Source organism: Miniopterus natalensis, chromosome 21 (assembly GCF_054644295.1).
Source record: "Miniopterus natalensis isolate mMinNat1 chromosome 21, mMinNat1.hap1, whole genome shotgun sequence".
Classification (NCBI taxonomy): domain Eukaryota; kingdom Metazoa; phylum Chordata; class Mammalia; order Chiroptera; family Miniopteridae; genus Miniopterus; species Miniopterus natalensis.
In genome coordinates, this window is record NC_142101.1 from 12,929,058 (window position 1) to 12,948,304 (window position 19,247).

General features: G+C 41.2%; 1 protein-coding gene across 5 annotated transcripts in view; it reads left to right on the forward strand.

The window, feature by feature from the left end:
• Positions 1 to 19,247, forward strand: part of ENAH (ENAH actin regulator) — a 167,659-nt gene that overhangs the window by 108,592 nt on the left and 39,820 nt on the right. For all 5 annotated transcript variants that reach the window (XM_087828917.1, XM_087828920.1, XM_087828918.1 and 2 more), the window contains 2 exons: positions 15,502 to 15,667; positions 17,709 to 17,886. In XM_087828917.1, the coding sequence (XP_087685043.1) occupies positions 15,502 to 15,667; positions 17,709 to 17,886 (344 nt within the window). The remainder of the gene's footprint in view (positions 1 to 15,501; positions 15,668 to 17,708; positions 17,887 to 19,247) is intronic.

Sequence of the window (19,247 nt, forward strand, 5' to 3'; positions counted from 1 at the left end):
TTTAAAAATAACGTTAGCTATTTACAAGTTGTGTTTTCTTAGATTGTAATTTGGAATTTCCTATTTGCATTTCAGAGATTAACAAGCAACTTGATTGTTGTGGGTTCATGTTTTCGGAATCGTTTTTCTGTTGTGCAGATTTTTCTTCTACAAGCCCCGTGAGAAATCCACACTATATGCTGACATCACTCCTGCTGTGTGTCAACTGTTTAACCCTTCATAACCCCATGTATGTCTAATTTGTGTTGACTAAAGTATGCTTGCAGCTTACTTTTCTCTTTGGGCTTAAACAGTTGGAATCATGCTTATATTCAGATCTTGTTTTCCCCCCACTTACAAATATTTGTTGCTTTTTTTGTGTGATACGTAGCTGAATTAAAAAACGAGGCTTTCTACTGTTTGGTCTTTTAAATACTGTTATTAATATATTCCAGTGTTTCATGTTAACTCATAATTTTTAAACACCGATACTTATTTCTCATGGGTAAGTCACTCAGTATGAATTCCTCCTTTGTTTGAGTCATTTAGTGCATAGTTTTCCACTTACTAATTTTACTCCCTTTTAGATTAAGTCCTGTTTTCCCCAGCTCTGTTTGTCCACTGTCCCTCAAGTCACTGACATTAATCCGAAGGAAAAGCAACAGTAGTAACTTTCACTGGCCAAAAATGGTAAAAGTGCCTGGATTACCCCTAAGAGGTGGTGGTGGTTTTGAAAAGGAAAGAGACAAAGAATTCCAGGTTTTATGTCTACCATTAAAAATGACCTGTTTTTAAGTTTCTCAGTTTATTTAGTGGAATAACAGTGTTGTTATTTCACTCAGTGTGTATTGTTCCTAGAGATATTTTGGCATACACACGAGTTTTTGCTTATTTGACGTTTCTAGCAGGAATGAACAGTACTCACAAAAAGTTTTACATTGTTTGTAGTTGAATAAATACAGCTGATGATAAGGTGGACCCCGTACACCTCTGTGGAACTCCCTATGTGTTGTCTTTGAAAAGAAACATGACCCCTAGCACTTAGGTAGCCAGCGTGTCTGCCATGAATGTTTCTGTACATCCCGAGACACACAGCAGTTCCTTTCCTTTTTGAAACTGAACTTGATACTAGTGTTAAGTTTAAAGATGAACAGAGCCGCAGTTTCGGAGAAAGAAAGCCAAGGTTATATTTGAAGGTATACTTTCCCCAATTGTCTCTAATTCAATTTAGAGTATGTATCATTAAAATTAATTTTATAGAAGCCACAAATTGACATATCTTAAATAATTTCAGGGACTAGTCTTTTAATAGTAATAAACTAGCTTTTCAACATATACCTTGAACAGTAATAAAGAACTATGGTATATGTGTCGTTAAAAACTGCACATATAGTTTGGGTTTCAAGAAGTCCCACATGTAATTTTAAATGTTGGTTAAATTATTATTATTATTTTTTTTACTTAGGGAAAATGACTTATGTGGTGGAGTCCTCATTTGAAATGATCGAGAGCCATTGGTATATGTCCCACATGTAGGAATGGTGTCTAGTACTTGACTGGAGAGCTTTTATTGTCTTTTTCAAGAGTGTGGGAGAGAGGAGGGGGGAGATGAGAAGGGCATTTAATTAGGTCTTGTGTCCTAGAGCTCTCATCAGAACGGCAGAAATAATGCAACTAACAGCTGTGGCCACTTGTTGAACTTACTTACCATTTTTATCTCACTGGTCAGATGTTTTATTTTAATTTTCATTTGAATGTGTAGAGAAAGATTGAAGTCTTAAGGTGGCAGCTGTGTGTGAAGAATAGCCTATCCAACTGCAAGATAAGCAGTAATTTCTAACCCTTTGCTGCCCAAGTTGCATCTCTGTCACCTGATTATGATGTTTTTATTTTGTGGCTTTTGAAATGAAATGGCTGACCTTTAAGACCAAGTTTCCAACTGTATTCCTAGGTCAAGTAAGTAAAAATTTCTAGAAACTTTCACAACTGATTTACGGCAGTATACATAAGCTAAATAACTCCTTTCAGGCTTAATAATTGGAGAAAAGTATTCATAGTCTTCTTGTTGTATAATTTAAGTGCTATTTGATGAATATAAATAAACTTTTTGAAGAAATACTTTTGAACACCAGTTCCCACCCGACACCCTGCCTTCATCTGAAGCTGAGTAGCTTCCTCCTCTAGGCTGTTTAGCTTTGTAATATGGTTTAGGTAATTTCAGAAACCCTGTTATTCTAGCGATCAGGAAATCGAAGATGCAAAAGGGCTGAACTCAACCTCAGTTCCCCAGACTCTCTGCAGATCAAGTGCCAAGTTTTTACTGATGGATCAGTCCGGTGGGTTTGCCTGGTGGGCTTGCCCTAAGTAGAATATAAATCCGTATAGCGGTGTCATCGAGGGGAGAAAGGTATCTGAAAATTGGGTTTTCCAGTGAGGAGTTCTTTGTGTTAGACGTAGCTGTCTGTCTCGCTGGCAGTGCGACTTCTGGGACAGCGTATTAAATTAGCATGAGCCTTTTACAACTAAGTGGCTTATGAGGTCAGTCAAGGAAAGACAGAATAAGCCGCTTCAGAAAAATCTTTCTCAGTTCAAGTTGTGGGAGGGCATAGAACTATGTCAGGATATTGAGAAAACCATGGCTTCTACATTTTTAGCCAAAAAGAATATCCTCTTTAGCAGTAGGGAAATAAAAATAAAAAGAATACTTTAAGTACAGTTGCAGGCATTACATATCTTGAGGAAAAAAGACACTTCTAAAATTAAAGCGCAGCTCATAAACATTTTTATTTTTTGAATTGCATCGCTCATCATTGTGAATGCTGCCTTCTGCTAAAGTACTTCTTAAACGTGAATTGAGTTGACTGTATTTTGTTCAGCCATACTCTCCCTGTTAGATGAAATTCGCTGAATGTTTGGAACTTTATATTTTTAGATATACTATAAAAATTACACAGCTGTTGCTCGGAAGATGTATGTGAATTACTTTGAGCAATAGGATCATTATTTAGGTCCTATGCCAGCTGATAGTCAGCTGCCAGAAAAATAAAAGATTAAGCTCACACATGAGAATGTGGGTATAAACATCGTGCTTTAGAATGTTCTGAGTGGTTCCGCCTTGTTTTAGGTACCCCTTTGTCATGACAAAGCGCATGTCATGATTAGGAGACTGGCGTTAAGTTTTCTGTTGGAAAGCATGGAGTATTTTCCCCTTTTTGTTAGGAATTAGAGTGACTGTGACCAGCTAATCGTGTCAAGATACATTTCATTAAATCACCTTTAGTTTTGGGCTTCATCTGATTAAAATTAATTGACTAGTAGAAATGTTTAGTGTGAATCTTTGTGCCATGATTCATTTGGTAGTTTTAAGATTAAATTGTTCCCAAGCTTCAGTTAAAGAGATCTGACACTATGTGTTGAGTTTTTTATATGCCTGTTTTCCTTCAATTATATCAGATCTTACATATAAAATTTCTAACCTTTACTGATGATACTTTAAGCAAGGCTGTCTATTATAGTATTTTGTGCTTTTGGCAAAGATATCCATAAAATAAGAGAAGTTTCTCCATTGACTTCAAATACAAAATTGCATATTGTTTCTGTAGGAGGTGACCTCTCTCTCTCTCTTTAACCCTCACCCAGGAATATGCTTTTATTGACTTTAGAGAGACACGAAGGGGGGAGGAGAGGAGGAGAGAGAAACATCAATGCGAGAAACACTTGATTGGTTGCCCCTCGTAAGTGCATGGACTGGGGATCATACCTGAAACCTAGGTATGTGCCCTGATGGGGACTTGAACCCGCAACCTTTTCAGTGATGCTCCAACCGAGCCACCAGGCCAGGGAGGGAGGGGATTTCTTAAAAATAACAAAAATCTTTTTTTTTTTTAAAGATTAAATAGTGGTTGTCCACATTTCATGCTGGGCATTGTAATTCATTTGCTCATTTGATATTCAGCAAATACTTGAATATGCCCCAAGTATTACAGTTCTCTACACTAGGAAGTGCACTGCCTGATAAACGAATTGTTATAATTCAGGAGGACCCACACTGGGATAGGAGCACACCAGGAGTTCTGTGGTGCTCGCAGGCCTACTTGGCGGGGGGTGTGGGAAGAGGCCAGTTCGAGAAGACTGCTTGGATTTGGATTGTGAGATACACATTGAGTAATAACAGTTGAGACAGTGGGGCAAAGAAGGCTTTCTGGATGGATATTCAGAAATAGCATGATTTTAAAGAGGTGGAGAGGAGACAGGCTGTTGGCCCAGTGGGAACGAAAGTAGATTGTAATGACAGGATGTCATTGAAGCAGTCCCAGAGTGGAGACTTCATGCGCTGCTTGAAGATGTCCTCACTCAGATTAAAAAAATAAAAACAATTGCATGTGCTAATCACTTTCTACAACCATTTAAGAGCAACTGGCCTTAAACTTTGAATCTAGCGACGGGTCAGAGAAGCACTGTAATATTTCTGCATTTCTAGCCTCACCTTAAGTTCTATTGCATGCACACTCATTTCAGCTTCTTAAGGTAGATTGAAAAGAGAATTTTTACGGCTGATACCGTGTAAGAATATTAGGTGTACTCTTGGGGCCCATTCGTCTGGTTTCTTTTAAAGCAGGTTCCAGCAAACCATCTCCTCTGCAAGGCGCCATTGATTGCTAATAACTCCACTTTGCTGATAATATTAGAAAACTGAAGCAGTAAGGCCTTCTAGTCAAGCAGCTTTAAAAAAAAAAAAAGGTAATAATTACCATTAAAAAAAAAGGTAATAATTACCGTTATCCCCTGAACATTTTCAGAAGTACAGGACAAGAACCCCCAGGATTTCCTGAATGTCTTGCAGTTTGTATTTCGCTGAGGACGGAGGTGAAAGCAGGCCGCCTTTCAGATTCCGGCTAGCAATTCTCTTTGGTTCTACTGTGCTATAATTACTTTCTCAACACGCTGCCCAAGTGTGTGAACAAAACAGCGTATGTTCGCGGTTCCTAAATCACTCTTAGCCTCCATCCTGTTTACTCCCTTGTCAGTGACAATCTCATGGCTCCTGACTTCCCGGCTGTCCACACGTATCCTTCCACCTCCCAGTGCCTGCCTGAGGTGTGGGTGTTCACTTTGAAATTCAGGCTTCCTCTTGTAGCACTTACAGCCCTCTCCCCTCTTCTCCTCCTGCTGGGGTACCTGTGGACCCCCTCAGGGACGTACTGTGCTGTGATATGTACGGAGACCATAAGACAAACGTGGCATATCTACCTGGAGCATCCGTTTTCCTGAAAGATTTTTTGGGAGAACATCTTACTAAAAGAGGCTGTCTCATGGAGTTGATTGCCAAATAGTCATTAGAGTTTAATATAAAACATGTAACCTCTAAGAAATGTGTTGTAGGCTCTTCAAGCGCCTCGACTTCTTTAGGGCCTGTACCTTCAAGGTCTGCTGTGTGCCGTCTCACAGGCTCTTCACATGCTTTCCCTGGAACTTCTGTTTTGTGGCAGTCATCACAGTCTAGCCCTCAGAGCTTCAAGTATGCTGACCATATTTGATTTGGCTAATTTGTGCCAAGGGGGATCTGGTATGTCACATTTAGGGGCTGAGTTCCTGGTCTGGTTGGAAGAGCTATATATGGAAAAAGAGGAGAGAAATATGCTTTCCCAGAGGTAGTGGACAGACTGTTTTTCAGGACAGAATTTCACAACTTATAAAGTAGTTTTGAACAGGAGTTGGCAGCTGTCGAGTTGACTGTAGTTGCCAAACTATATAAATATCTGGTCTGGAACCATGAATGTCCAAGAAATACTCTTGGAAAATTAAGGGTTTTCTTAGGATAATAGGAAAATCAGGCTTTCCTCAAGTGGTTATTTTTAAACATGAGAAGCATCAGTTTGAAATAAACTTAGTTTGGCTAAGCATCCAGTGTACCTGGATATCATATTGATATATATCTTTAAGCCGACCTTTCAATTCAAGTATTAAAAATTAACAAATTTAACAAAAATTAAGTCATCTGCAGTAGCAGTTAAATTGAAACAAAGTTAGAAGCCAGAGATGTGCTAAGCAACAGCCATTGGTAGAGTTGTACTTGTGACATTTCAAGGTTATTATGAATTCCCAGACCCATAAATAACCGCTGTAGCCTGTAATAGCCACCAGATAAAATGAGCACCCAGGGATGAGTGGAAATGAAGGAAGCCCCGTTGCCATGCAGGTGCCAGGAAGGGGGTCAAGGTCAAGCTCGCTCACGCGCTGGACTGGCAGCGTGGGAAGTTGTGATTCTCGTATTGGTCAAAGGTTGACCGCGTGCTTGCCACGGCTCTGTAGGTTGGCTTGTCAACACATCAGATAGGGTGCGCTGTAGTTGTTGGGCGGTGTTGCTCTCACTTGTGAGCCTGGAGCCCCATTTACTTGTTACCCTCATCTACCGAAATGCTTTTGCTGCTGCTACTGGTAACGGCCAACACCGTTCAGTGCGCATTGTGTGCCAGACCTTGAAGTGCTTTATGTGCAGGGTGTTACTCTCACACAGTCCTACGAGGCAGGTACTGTTATTATTCCACTTAGACTTAGGGGACTAGATAACTTGTTTAAGGTCACATGGGTGCGGGTAACAACGACAGAGCTGGATTGAAATTCACTGAAGCCTAACTCCAGAGTCTCTGCTCTGAACCCCCAGGCTCCGGGCTCCTGAAGATACCCACTGAGTGCTCTGTGGGCTCTAGTACTGATGCTAATGAAGATCCCACAAAGAAACGCGAAGCCTTGTGGAACTGTAGGCTCGGGGTGTATGGGGGGAATTATAGTCCACGTATCCATGATTTCGATAACATGCTTAGCAACTGTTCTTTAGTGAAATCTAAGGCCCTCCTTCTCACCTGGTCATAATGACAGAAGTGATGCGGTAACGCGAATAAACTCGTCTTTATCAGTTTGCCTGAAAATGATTTTGTGACGCCAGCGGAAATGTAAATCTGTTATGTAAAAGGTCCTGATTGAAATACTCTTAGAGTCCGCTCTGCAGAGAGTGTGGGACGTTGTATTTTCCAGGCGATATTGAGATGCTGTCTTTGTTCAGGAAGCGCTGATGGTAGGGCCTCTAGCTGGAGAGGGTGGAGGTAGGAAGGCTGCTTTGGGGGTCCCTGTGGTAATCCAGGAAGGAAATAATGCGCTAATGCACTGGCAGTGGGACAGAAAGGAGGGGCCACTGTAGAGACTTGGGTGGTGGAATGGGCAGGGCTTGGCGACTGATCGGGGGTGACTGCAGAGGAGCCGTCTGCGGAGTGGCACTCGGGTTTCTAGCTGAGGCTGGAGGGTAGGGTTTTTGGCATCCTTCACCTGTTGAGGTAGGTTTCTGATATTTAGGTAGAAATACATAGTAGGCAGTTGTCTAGGTGGTTTGGAGCTTAGGAGACAAGTATGGGCTGTAAAGAATTTTTTGGCACTTTTTAACAGGTATTAGTTGCAAACTGTTGGACTCTGTTGATCTAGGGTGGGTGTGTTTTGAGCGATTGGGGGAAGGGATTAGTCACTGCGCTACTTGCAAACTGATCATTTCCCTCTACACTGTTCCTCAGCCCATTCATCTGAAAATTTTAGAGTCCTGATTGGAACAAATAAAATATGCCAGTCTTTTGTCTTTTTATTAATGAAGCTATAAAAATGTACTGTGTTACATAATTTTTATTATGGGTATGAAGTCAGTGAAAAATTAGCTCCTTTATAGAGAAGGCTGTACAGGAATGAACCCTTGGTGACTTTACCTCCCCACCCCACTCCTAACAATTTATTATGAAAAATTGAAAGCAGGCAGAACATTTGAAAGAATTATTCACTGAAAATTTGTATTCCCACCATCTTGACTCTACAGTCACATTTTACTATACTTGCTTTATCACATATCTAACCATATATGTAATTTATTTATTTTGATGCATTTCAAAAAATAAGTTGGGGCCACCAGCGCACTATTTCCTAAGTATTTCAGTATGTATATCATTAACTAGGGCTCAGTATACCATTTTATTCCTTTGGTGGTAAAATATATTCAGTGACATGCACAGACCATTGGGCACAGGCCAAAGGCAGGAGGGCGTGAGTTTATCTGTGCTTTTCAGCAGCAGGCATCTCCTTCAGCATGTGCCCAGCCAGAGTTGCACAGGTGAGGCAGGTCCCCACCCAACGTAGTTTCATTCTTACCAGTTTCTTAATATTTCTTTTTACTTCCTGCCCAATAGATTTCATTTTCTTTTGTCTCCACAAACTCTGATAAATTCCACCCTGGTTGTCCCCTCTCTTTTGTGGTTCTATGAATAGTGAAATTGTGCATTTTCATTTATTTCTTTAGGTATATTGTTGGGAGAGGCAGGTTCTTTTTGTTGGCCAAGTTGCAGTTATAGAATTTGCACATTGTGTTATTCAAGTGAGAGGTATTCATAATTAAAGTCAAGTAGTGTCACAAAGACGTATGAAAAGATTCTTCTCATTACTCCTAAACACATGACTGCATGTAGTAAGCACCCCCTTTAGGGTACTATTTCTATTTACTACTTAGCCTAACAACATGAGAGATTCTTTTCATTCCACAGGATAACCCAACAGATTTGTTTTCTGACACATGCTGTTCTACTTAAGATATACTGATTATTTTCTTTGGTGACTGTGGATCGATCAGTTATTATACTAGATTGCATTTGTCCTTTACGTATGACTACAGATGTGGGATAAAGAATTTAGTAGTGACATTGATCTTTTTACCTTTTTAAAAAAACAAAACTTCTGGTGTTTCTTAGAAACATAAATGATGTAAACGTGTGTGGTCTTGATGGGAAATTTCACTTTTCTACATATTTGGAGCTGCTGCCTCCCAGATGGTTTTCTTGCCTTGCAGGAAATAAGTTTGTATGTTTGTCAGTGGCATTCACAATGTTTTTTCTGTATCCATCAGTCAGTGAGCATGACAGCACTTAATTGCTACTAGCAAGCAGCTCCCCCCACCATTCTTAACAAGTCTAAAAACTTTTTTAATGGAATATGAAAGGAGAAAAGCTATTTAGTATTTCATAAATGTACCCTATAGTGGAAGCCCAGGTATGTAATATCTGCATACACACAATGTCTGTAGATTCTATTACATTTTGAAAATGAAAGGTATTTTAGTAAACACTGCCTTTATAATCAAAGTGCTTATACATTTTTGGGGCACACTCTGTATATGTCTCACAAGTTTTTAGTGACTCGCCTTTATAGAAACTTTCCAACACATTTAACTTAATTTCATAGAATTTCTATATACTCAGGCTGTATCAGTTTATATAATACTTAAATTGCATAATTATAGGTACATTTGGAATGAATGTATGGTCACAAAACACAGCTGACTCTTGAGAAGTGCACGGCCCAACTGCTGGGAGCAGCGGAAGGGTGCGGGGGGATTAGAGTGGCTTCCTCGCTCTGAGTGTTTCCAGTGCCGATGGTGTGTTTTATAGACAGAAAGGAGAGGACTTGACGGATGGTGCATCTGGGCATTGGAAGTCAGAAAAGGGAACTTTCACTGGCATATTTGAGGGGTCTTGCAGGTTACAGATTTTTACTTTTTACAGTTAACCTCTCACTACCTTTCAAGTCACTATTTTAACAAATCTTAATTAGGGGACATGAAAAATTATCATGGCAACCCTTCAGGGGCCTGACACCTGATGCTGGTGGAGAGATGATATGCATAGTGTGTGGTCATAACAGAATGGGTCCCGGTTTGGGGCGGGAGAGAGGACAAGCTTTCAAGAGGGTGTGACCCATGAGTCTACATTTTGCAGGACAGCTGGTATTAGGCAGAAGCCGTCACGTGCAGTGAGGCCAGGTAGAGGGAGAGGCGCGTTCACAGCTGAGGACATCTGGCCTAATTGGCTTCGCTGTCGTGTTGGGACTTCTGAACTGTTTTGAACACGTGTGTCCCCAGCAGCAGGATGGGGGAATGGTGTGTGGCACACTTTCCGTGCTCTCAGTATTTGAGAGAAAGGGGAAATGTCAGAGACGGAGGCCAGGTCACAGTGCACCTTGTATGCCAGGCTCTTCAGCCCGAGTTTGCCCTGAAATGAGTCTCAGGAGGGTGGTAACCGGAAGAGTGACACGATTAGATTTGATTTAGAAAAATAACCCTCCGGAAGCATTGGGAGTTGGGAGTAAAATTGCACCAGAAATACCAGTTAGGAGACTGTGGAAGTAATCCAACTGAGAAACGAGGGAGGGCCCAAATGAAAGCTTTGGAGCATTGGGAGCAGGGGGAACTCATGAGTGAGAAGACGCGTCGGGGAGTGGAACTGGCAGGCGGTGGTGATGGGCAGAGGGTTCTGGAGTGACCCCGGGGTTCGCGGGGTGACTGGAGCCCAGAGTTTGAACTGCGAGAAAAAGCACTCCCTGTGACCCTTCTGGTGGCACACAGTACAGGACGTGATGTTTGTTGCGTGCTTTCCTGTCGGAGGAGGGTGCGTGCCTGCTGCGGTTTGCCCGCGGTGCGTGAGGCGCCTGGCAGCGCCGCCCTCCGGCGGCTGGGGCACAGGCGGGGCAGGTGTGGGGCTGAGCCCTGGCGCTCGAAGTGCGACAGACCTGCAGGCTCGAGCAGAAAAATCGCCACCGGAGAATGACACGGAAACCCTGCTTTTAAAATCCCCCCCCTTTTGTGTGTAATCTCTCCCTTGCCGTTTCATCTTCTGAAAAACTGCGTCGTCGTTCAGAGAACACTCAGTGTCCCGGCAGCCGGGGCGCTCGTTTCCAGAGCGCACTGTGCGGGGCGGGGTGGGTGGTGTCATCGAGGTTATTGTGCACACCTTGGGGACTTAGAGAGGAGGCCTGTCACCCATGCGTTGGGAGTATCGGTAGCATGCTGCGTGACATCCGTGGTGTTTCTCCTGCCTCCGGCTGTCCCCTTCTTTTCCCTCCCCTCTTGCCTGTGCCCTAGCAGGTCCTGCCTGCTGTGCTTCCAGCGTATATTCCCATATGCTTCCCTCTCCCCAGTTCCAGCCGTGCTCCCCCGTTTCCACTCTGGTCTTCATGCTTCTGTCCTTGGTTTCCGTGCCACTTTCCTGAATCCCTTCTCTATGGACGTGGTAGCTAAAGTCATCTTCTGAAAATGTAAGTCATGGTCTGCTTAAGGCCTCGAGTGGCCTCCCAGTGCACTTGAGGTCACGCCCCCCACGTCCTCCTGTGGCTCAGGTGTGCCTCCTCAGAGGGCCTCCCTTGTTGAGAGATTAATGAGTACTGTGGGAACTCAGGAGGGTGCAGTTATTTCTGGCTTTGGGGACCCCAGGAAGATTTAACAGAGAAGTGGTGTTTGATCCAGGTCTCGATAAGTAGGATTTCATTAGACGAAATTACATAATGAACAGTTATTTAAAGAGTGTCTACTATGTGCTAGGCACCGTCATTGTCATTCTTTCCTTGACAAGTAGTGATTAATGAGTGGTGTCTTTGAAAGGAAGTTGCTATTTTCAAAGACTTGGTGGCTTTATTGCAACCTCAATAAATAGAATATACCAGAATAGTCGGGCAATCCTTAATTTGCTTGAATGCCAGGAAGCTTTTCATTCACTAGTACCTATGAGAATAGAATCTGTTAACCATTCTCTGCCATCATGTAGAACTTGTTCAAGAAAATTTGACTATGTTCAGGAATGAATTACTTGACAAAGCCACAGAATTGTAATGTAGTGTTACAGTTTTTATACTTAAAAAATAGCAGCTATCTTTAGCCTTCTAATGCCATGTTTTATTTTAAAATACCAAAGTGAACGTCAGGAAGAAAAACTGTATCGAACTATATATACCAACTGCATTTGATGGTAAAATGAAATTTTTGTTTAAAACTAATTTAGTGTCTGTTCTTCACAAAACTAGTTTACTGATTTAATCTTCGCATAGCAGCTCCTTTACTGACTCAGGATGTTGAAGGCTTTGACGAGGTGTTCCTTTTGAGGCTTGTTACAGCGCAGAGGGAATGGTCGTATACCAAGTATAAAATGTTTGTCTTTTTTGCTGTGCTTGTTACGATCGTCATTTCTTTTTTTCTCCGTTTTACTCTTCAGTAGCTGTGGTTCTTACATCTTGTCTTCCTCCCTTGTACGCTGTGCCATATGTGTACAGTTCCAGCATTTCAGAAGTTCACTTGCTGGCTTCTTAAGTTCCAAAATATCCTCATTTTATTAAGTTACGGTGATCCCTCCCCTACCTCCAATCTCCTGCCTGGCAAGTAGGCCGAAATAATTGTCAACCTTCTGTATTGACTCATCCGGTCTGTAGTTGAGGCTCATGGGTCCATGAAATTCAAAGCTGGGTGTATACCCACTGGCTTATTTTGTGCACCCCTGTCATTGGAGTTGGTATATTGAGTGATTTTCTTCTCCCAGCAACAACCAGTTCTCTCATTTTTGACACCAGCTCGGTGTCCCAACAGTTCAGTCCAATCGTGACACTTTCGGGAGTTACCACAGACCCCACAGGTTAAGGGCTCAGTCCCACAAGACTGTCCCCATGGGTTTCTGCCAGTGGGGTTCTTAGGCTACCCACTTACACCCTGCTGACTACAAATTCAGGTTCGATACTTTGCTATAACGACCCCCAGAACTTAGGAAAGTACTTTACGTATTATTGCTGGTTTATTACAAAGGATGCAGCTCAGGAACAGCCACATGGAAGAGATGCATAGGGCAAGGTTTGGGCAGGCTCAGTTCCCATGCCCACCCTGGGCATGCCACCCACCCAGCACCTGGGTGTGAGCTTCTTTGGGTGTTTTTATGGAGGTTTCCTTACATAGGCATAATTGATGAAATCATTGGCCATTGGTGAGTGAACTCAATTTCTGGCCTTTCTACCCTCTCCAGAGGCGGGGGGCGGGGTAGGACTGAACATTTCAACCCTCTAATCATGGCTTAGTACTTCTGGTAACCAGCCCCCATCCCGAAGCCTAGAATCATCTCATTAGCATGCCAAAGACTCTGTTACTGTTCAGGAGATGCCAAGGGTTTTAGGAACTCTGTGCCAGGAACTGGGACAGAGACCAAATATTTTTTATACCACAGGATGTCTATCACTAGTAAGGAAAGGTCCTCAGATGTTATGGAAAGTAGTGGAAAGACTTGAGTTGAATTTGTTACTAGGAACCCCAGTGGGCATTGAGTGCCATCTCTTCCTGGCTGGGCCTTGATATGGCTTCTCTGAGTGCCGATGTCCCCTGGGACTGCAGAGTTATTTGGGCTTAACCTGTCCCTTCACAGCTGGCCACATACCCACGTGGCCACTACTACGTTTCCAGTAGCACCGCAGCTCTTACCCACATCTTATTTCTTCTTCCTTTTAACCTTGGCTCCTCCCCTTGCTCCTTGGCTTTGTTTAGAGTTAGATTTGTACCCTGAGCATCTCATTTTGAACATTTCATTTTCATTAGAAAATGAATCAACTGATTTTTTGCATTTTTGGCCTTTGCTGGCTACTTGGGTGTGTTCATTGGAGGTGTCTTTGTTTCAGTGGTTGTAGCTTTCCCAAGGAGGTCCGGGTGACCAGACATCGGATTGTTGACTAAGTGGTTTGTAAAATAAGCACCAGTAAAAAGCTATTCAGTTAACTGTGTGCTTCCTTCAGGCATTGGGATGTCTTCAGGTACCCTCTGTCGAGCTGTGGGAAGAAAAGGTAGAGGGAGAAGGCGGGACATTATATCTAACTCTACTGCTTTTGGATTTTTTGAAAACTTTTTTTCTTCATTTTTGAGGCATGGAATGACCCAATTAACAAAATAGGGGTTTATTGTTGCCTAGCTTGTGAGAGCCCACTGGGACTTTCTTGGAGAGATGACATGTCTTGAACCGTGGGAATCATATTGTATGTCCAAAAATAATAATTTTTGAAAACTGGAAAATACTGTTCTTTATTCATTTACAGATTTGTTTATTGAATTGTGACGGCAGTTAGTAGTAAACATCTTTCTTGGATTGTGCGCTGTAAGAGGCACCTTGCTTTACCTTGTTTCATGTCATCTTTCTATTCTATAGGGTTATGTAAATGTTGTCACTTAAGTGTTTGTCTTGTGAGTGATAAAGAGATTTCCACTGGTGTGCTGACAAGTGCTCTTTGATCCGACTTTAAAACATAATTCAAGCTTTAGTCATTGGCTTGTTTTTATTCCCAGGAGTGTTTTACCAAAAAATTTCAGTGCAGCAAAAAAATCTAGACTATCACTGGGTTTATTTCAGTGCTTGTGTAAAATCCCTCTAATGGAAAACTATAAACAATTAGAACCCCACTGTCCTGAAGCAACGTTATTGCTCAGTGCTGTGACCTCACGTCTCCCGTGATCTTCTGTCATCAGATCACCTGGCAAGTCGAATAACATTCATAGTGTTGAGAGATGGGGCAGAAGCGTTGGTAAGAGAATAGGTCCTGAAAGTGACTTTTTGTTCCTGAGGACATCGGGGAGGAACCCACATGATTTACTATTAATATCTTTGAGGCCAAAGTAGGTGGAGTGAGCAAGTCTTTCATTAAAGATGGGGTTGGATGCGCTTGGGACCATCTGCATCAGCTACAGTTTAAGCCTGAGCCACATCTTCTGTGTGGGGATTGGGCTAATTGGGCTAAAGCATAGAGTTAATGTACCTATTTTCTCCTGTTGCTCACTTTTTGTATTTGAGTTTTAAAAAAATAAAATATGGTATGAAATAAAATCAAATCATCCCCCCCCCCCCCCAGGGACATTAGAGAATTTTTGAAAGATGAAACTCAGTGTTTAATATGAAATTAAGATCAACTCCCCTCATTTCATTTATTCATGTATCTCAGTCTCACTTGGTAACAAATAATTCAGTTGAAGCTGAGATTTGAAGACATTATATTAGACTTGCTCTTAAAAATGTTTAGATTAGTATGCCTAGATTAGAATTAAAATCTAGAAGGATCCTTCGAGAGCATCTCATTTTACTTTTTCATTTTTAAGTGAAGAAATCTGAAACATAGGGTATTATCTTGGCCCAGGGGAGGGAGTGGAGGACTGAGTCACACTGCCGTCCATTGACTGTTAGTGGCCACTCCATGTCTTGAGGGGCAGGTAGAGCTTATCAGAACTTGCTGTGTAGACCTTGAAGCGAGCCTGATAGAAATGGTTTCAGTGAAAAGGGCTTCCCAGACAGATCACCAGCATTCTAAACATACAAACGAGTAAACAAATGATTAATTTATACTTATAGTTGCATTCAGTTTAATGAATGTGTTAGATACTCAAGTTGAGAAGAAAACATTTTTTGTGTCGCTTGTTTGCTCATGGGTCCTGATCTCCTCCTTATGGTCCCTCGTTACACTTTATTTTTTAATCCATTGGACGGTACCGAAGGGCAGGAGGCTTCTGCCTTGTTCACTGTTGTTTCTAGCACCCAGTAAATCACTAATTGTTGACTGACTGCTAGGTTGGCTAACTCTGATTTATATGGCAATGCGGGCAACTTAGCATATTTTAAATATCTCAAGTTTGCTTTCCCCCCCTCGTTGTTTTAACAGTGAACAGAGTATCTGTCAGGCAAGAGCTGCTGTGATGGTTTATGATGATGCCAATAAGAAGTGGGTGCCAGCTGGTGGCTCAACTGGCTTCAGCAGAGTTCATATATATCACCACACAGGGAACAACACGTTCAGAGTGGTGGGCAGGAAGATTCAGGACCATCAGGTAAGGGCCCGTTACATTCTTAAAGCCATCTTGTGTTACAAAAGGACTTGGTGTTTCGGTAAAATAAAGCAGTGGTTTGAGACTGTCGTCAGAATAGTCTCTATGGGGAAAACCTAGGTAGTACCGAAGAACTAAAAGTAGCTCAGTGTTGGCAAAAAAAAAAGAAAATGAATATTTAAAAATAATTAGAAAGACATCTGTACAAGTCAGGAGATTTCCAAAGGAAACACTGAGTGTTTTATTCATAAGAGGAGTTAACTATCCTGTGACTTCTAGCTTTTGACAAGTGGAGTGTTTTAAAAATGCTTGGAAATTTGAAAACGCTTCTAAATAATTCATGACACTAAATGAAATCATTATGAAGATCAGGAAATGTTTAGAAGGTAAGAAAGTACTTAGACCTGGGTGAGAAGATACTGTATTTAGAAACCTGTGGGGACGGCTGAGCTGTCCTTAGATGGACAAATCTTAATGACATATAATGAGCTTAAAAAGGAAACAGAAGGAAATACTAAAAATAAATAGAGCTTATTAACACAAAAACTGCCCTATGGAATAGAAAAATTGGCGGACTCAAATAGAAAAAAATGAAAAGTTACAAATAAACAATATTAGGATTGGAAAAGAAATACCGCACAAAAATAAATTACTGTAAGGTAATATTATGAACAGACTTATGCCAATAAGTGGGCCATCTTGTAGAAAAATACAGTTTACTAAAACTGGCAGAAAAGTAGAAAAACTTAATACACCCATAATCATAAAATATATCAATAGTTAATATATAACCTAAAATGTTATAAAATGGAGGGGATCCAGAACATTTACAAACAAACCCTAAAAATCTTCAAAACACTACCTGTTTTATACAAACTGTTTTAAAGAATAGTATTTTATGAGGCCTGTAGAATTCACCCACCATTTATTTGTAGAATGGGGTACATACAAATTATATAAAAATATTCCATTTTTCTACATTTATTAGGTGGTGGTTATGTTCTGGGCACTGTGATTAGGTTTTATAAGCATGAAAAAGTTCCCAACCTTGAGGGAAAGAGGAAATAGAGAATGGGAATGTGTGTTAAGCATGTGAGGAAAGAAATACAGTAAGTTGTTATGATCTGAAAGATAGAACCATAGAAGTGAACCCAGCTTTGGACCTGTGTTTACTAGAGGCGTGTGTCAATTTTGAGAGGAGACTGAGAAACTAAGCAGATTTGGGGGAGTCATGGGACTAGTGGAGCAAAAATTGGAAGTTAAGCCCCGCTAGCAAGGGAGGGTTGTCTTGGTCGCCTCGCAGGCCCAGAAGCCCCATACGCTGGAGGAAGTTTGACTCAGCATTAGACTGGCCCTTATAGCCCAGCCTCAATCATTTCAATTACTTTTGGATTAAGGTGATTTAAGACTGTTAGTTCCCTTAGCTGTTTGCCAGAAGCAAATGTAAATTTTCCTTGGAAAAAATATAACATCATCGTAGGCCTCAAAATTTCCTTAAAATTGTCCGTACGCAACGTCTGGCACTCAGTCCAAACACCCAGGCATAGTAGGAATCAGGAGGAGCAGCAGTGGAACAGACCCACTGGGAATCCAGGTAATGGAACTATCAGAAAGTGACTTTCCGATAAATAACTGTGCTTAATACACTCAAGGAAACACAAGGCAAGATTGAGAACGGCAGCGGAGAACTGGATACTTGAATAAAGAACCAAATGGAAATTTAAGAACTGGAAAATAAAATAACTGCTGTTAACTCAGAGATGGGTTTTTACAAGAAATTAGAAACAGCTGAAAAAAACCTAGTAAGCTGGAGTATGGGTCAGAAAATCAGTTCAGACGGCGGCTGAGATAATCAGAGAGAGAAGGTGTAATGCAGGAGGAGCCTCAGAGACATCAGGGGATGCAGCGGGAAAGGGAGTGCGGGTAGGGAGTCCCCGAGGGGGAGGGACGGTGGGTGGAACAGTGGCTGAAGAGGTCGCAGGAATTTTCAGAAGCGATTTTGCCAATTACCAGCTCGACTTTATAAAGGATTACTGTCTTCTAGGTGGTGATAAATTGTGCCATTCCTAAAGGGTTGAAGTACAATCAAGCTACACAGACCTTCCACCAGTGGCGAGATGCTAGACAGGTGTATGGTCTCAACTTTGGCAGCAAAGAGGATGCCAATGTCTTTGCGAGTGCCATGATGCATGCCCTAGAAGTGCTGAACTCCCAGGAAGCAGGTAAGGTGCCTGCCTGCGGTTGACTTGTTCCCTTGAACTGACGTGCCGTGCATAAGTCAAAAGAAATCTTTTCTGACCAACTTCTAAATCGCATATGTGTTTGAAGTTATTCTTGAATTTCTTGTTTGTACAGAAATGTGAACTTTTATTTGTTGATGTAAATATGTCGTCTAGACGCTAGTCGTATGAGATCGGTTCCTTAGTAATTTCCACGCGCTCTCGTTGGATGTTCCTTAGTTCTGTTCATCCTGCTCTAGAACCTCAACTTCTGTTGCAAGGATAGGAGGCCCAGGGAATTTGTAGGAGGTAGAAATTATGTACATTGGTCTTCATCTCAGATTTTATGAAGATGCACATGGTTTCTGAAACATGCTTTTTAAGCCACTACTGAGGCCTTGAGCCTCAAGTAGGACTAGGTCTCCTTCATCCTTAGTAAATAAAAATTTGATTCTAAACGTCGTTTCAAGATTTTAGGAGTGCCCTCAGGTGGTACGAGCTAGGAATTGCATCTCCCTGACACTGCGCGGTGGTTAGACAGCTATGTGGAAATAATTCACTTAAAAAAAACAACAACCCAAAACCCAGGATTTAAGACTTACATGTGTCAGAGAAGAACTCTGTTTTTGTTTTGTTTTGTTTGAAAAATAGAAAAGTACACCAATGTATTGTTATCTCTGGGGAGATAGATTTTATAATCAGAAAATAAATGTTATATATAAAATAATACAAATATGATTACTCTTGCCTTTGGTGTGTATTTAGTAGTGACCCATATGATATAAATATCCTGTAAACAAAATTTATAATTTTGAGAGGAATGACTTACGTAGTCGGATTAAGATTTGATATTTTGTTGAAGGTATAGAATTTTAAAACCTTTTACAGATACATTAAATTTTATTTATCCCTCCTCTCATTGTAAAAAGGGTTGAAACACCTAGCCCATGTGTTAGTTTATTTCAACTGTGAATTTCAGCTCAAGAAGGCATTTTGGAATCTTGCTGGAAGCCACAGTATTATGCCTGTAGATGGTTTCTGTTAGATCTCCTTTGAGGGAATTAATATCTCTATAAATAATTTGTACATAGCTCTCATATCTTATCTATTTTGAGAAAATTATTGGAACTTCTGGTTTTTCAGTAAGTGCAGAAAATAGCATAGGAAAGTCTCCATGTATACAGTCTTGTATGTAGATTATTTAAGTCATTGTACTTACTTAGCAGGCGTCAGTATTTTATTGGCATTCTGTTGTAGGTGTCAAATTGCTTTTCTGTCACCATAATTTTATCATAGGAAAGAAACAAGAATTGTGGTTCTTAATATCTTATTAGTGGGTCAACTACGTAATAAAATAATCGAAG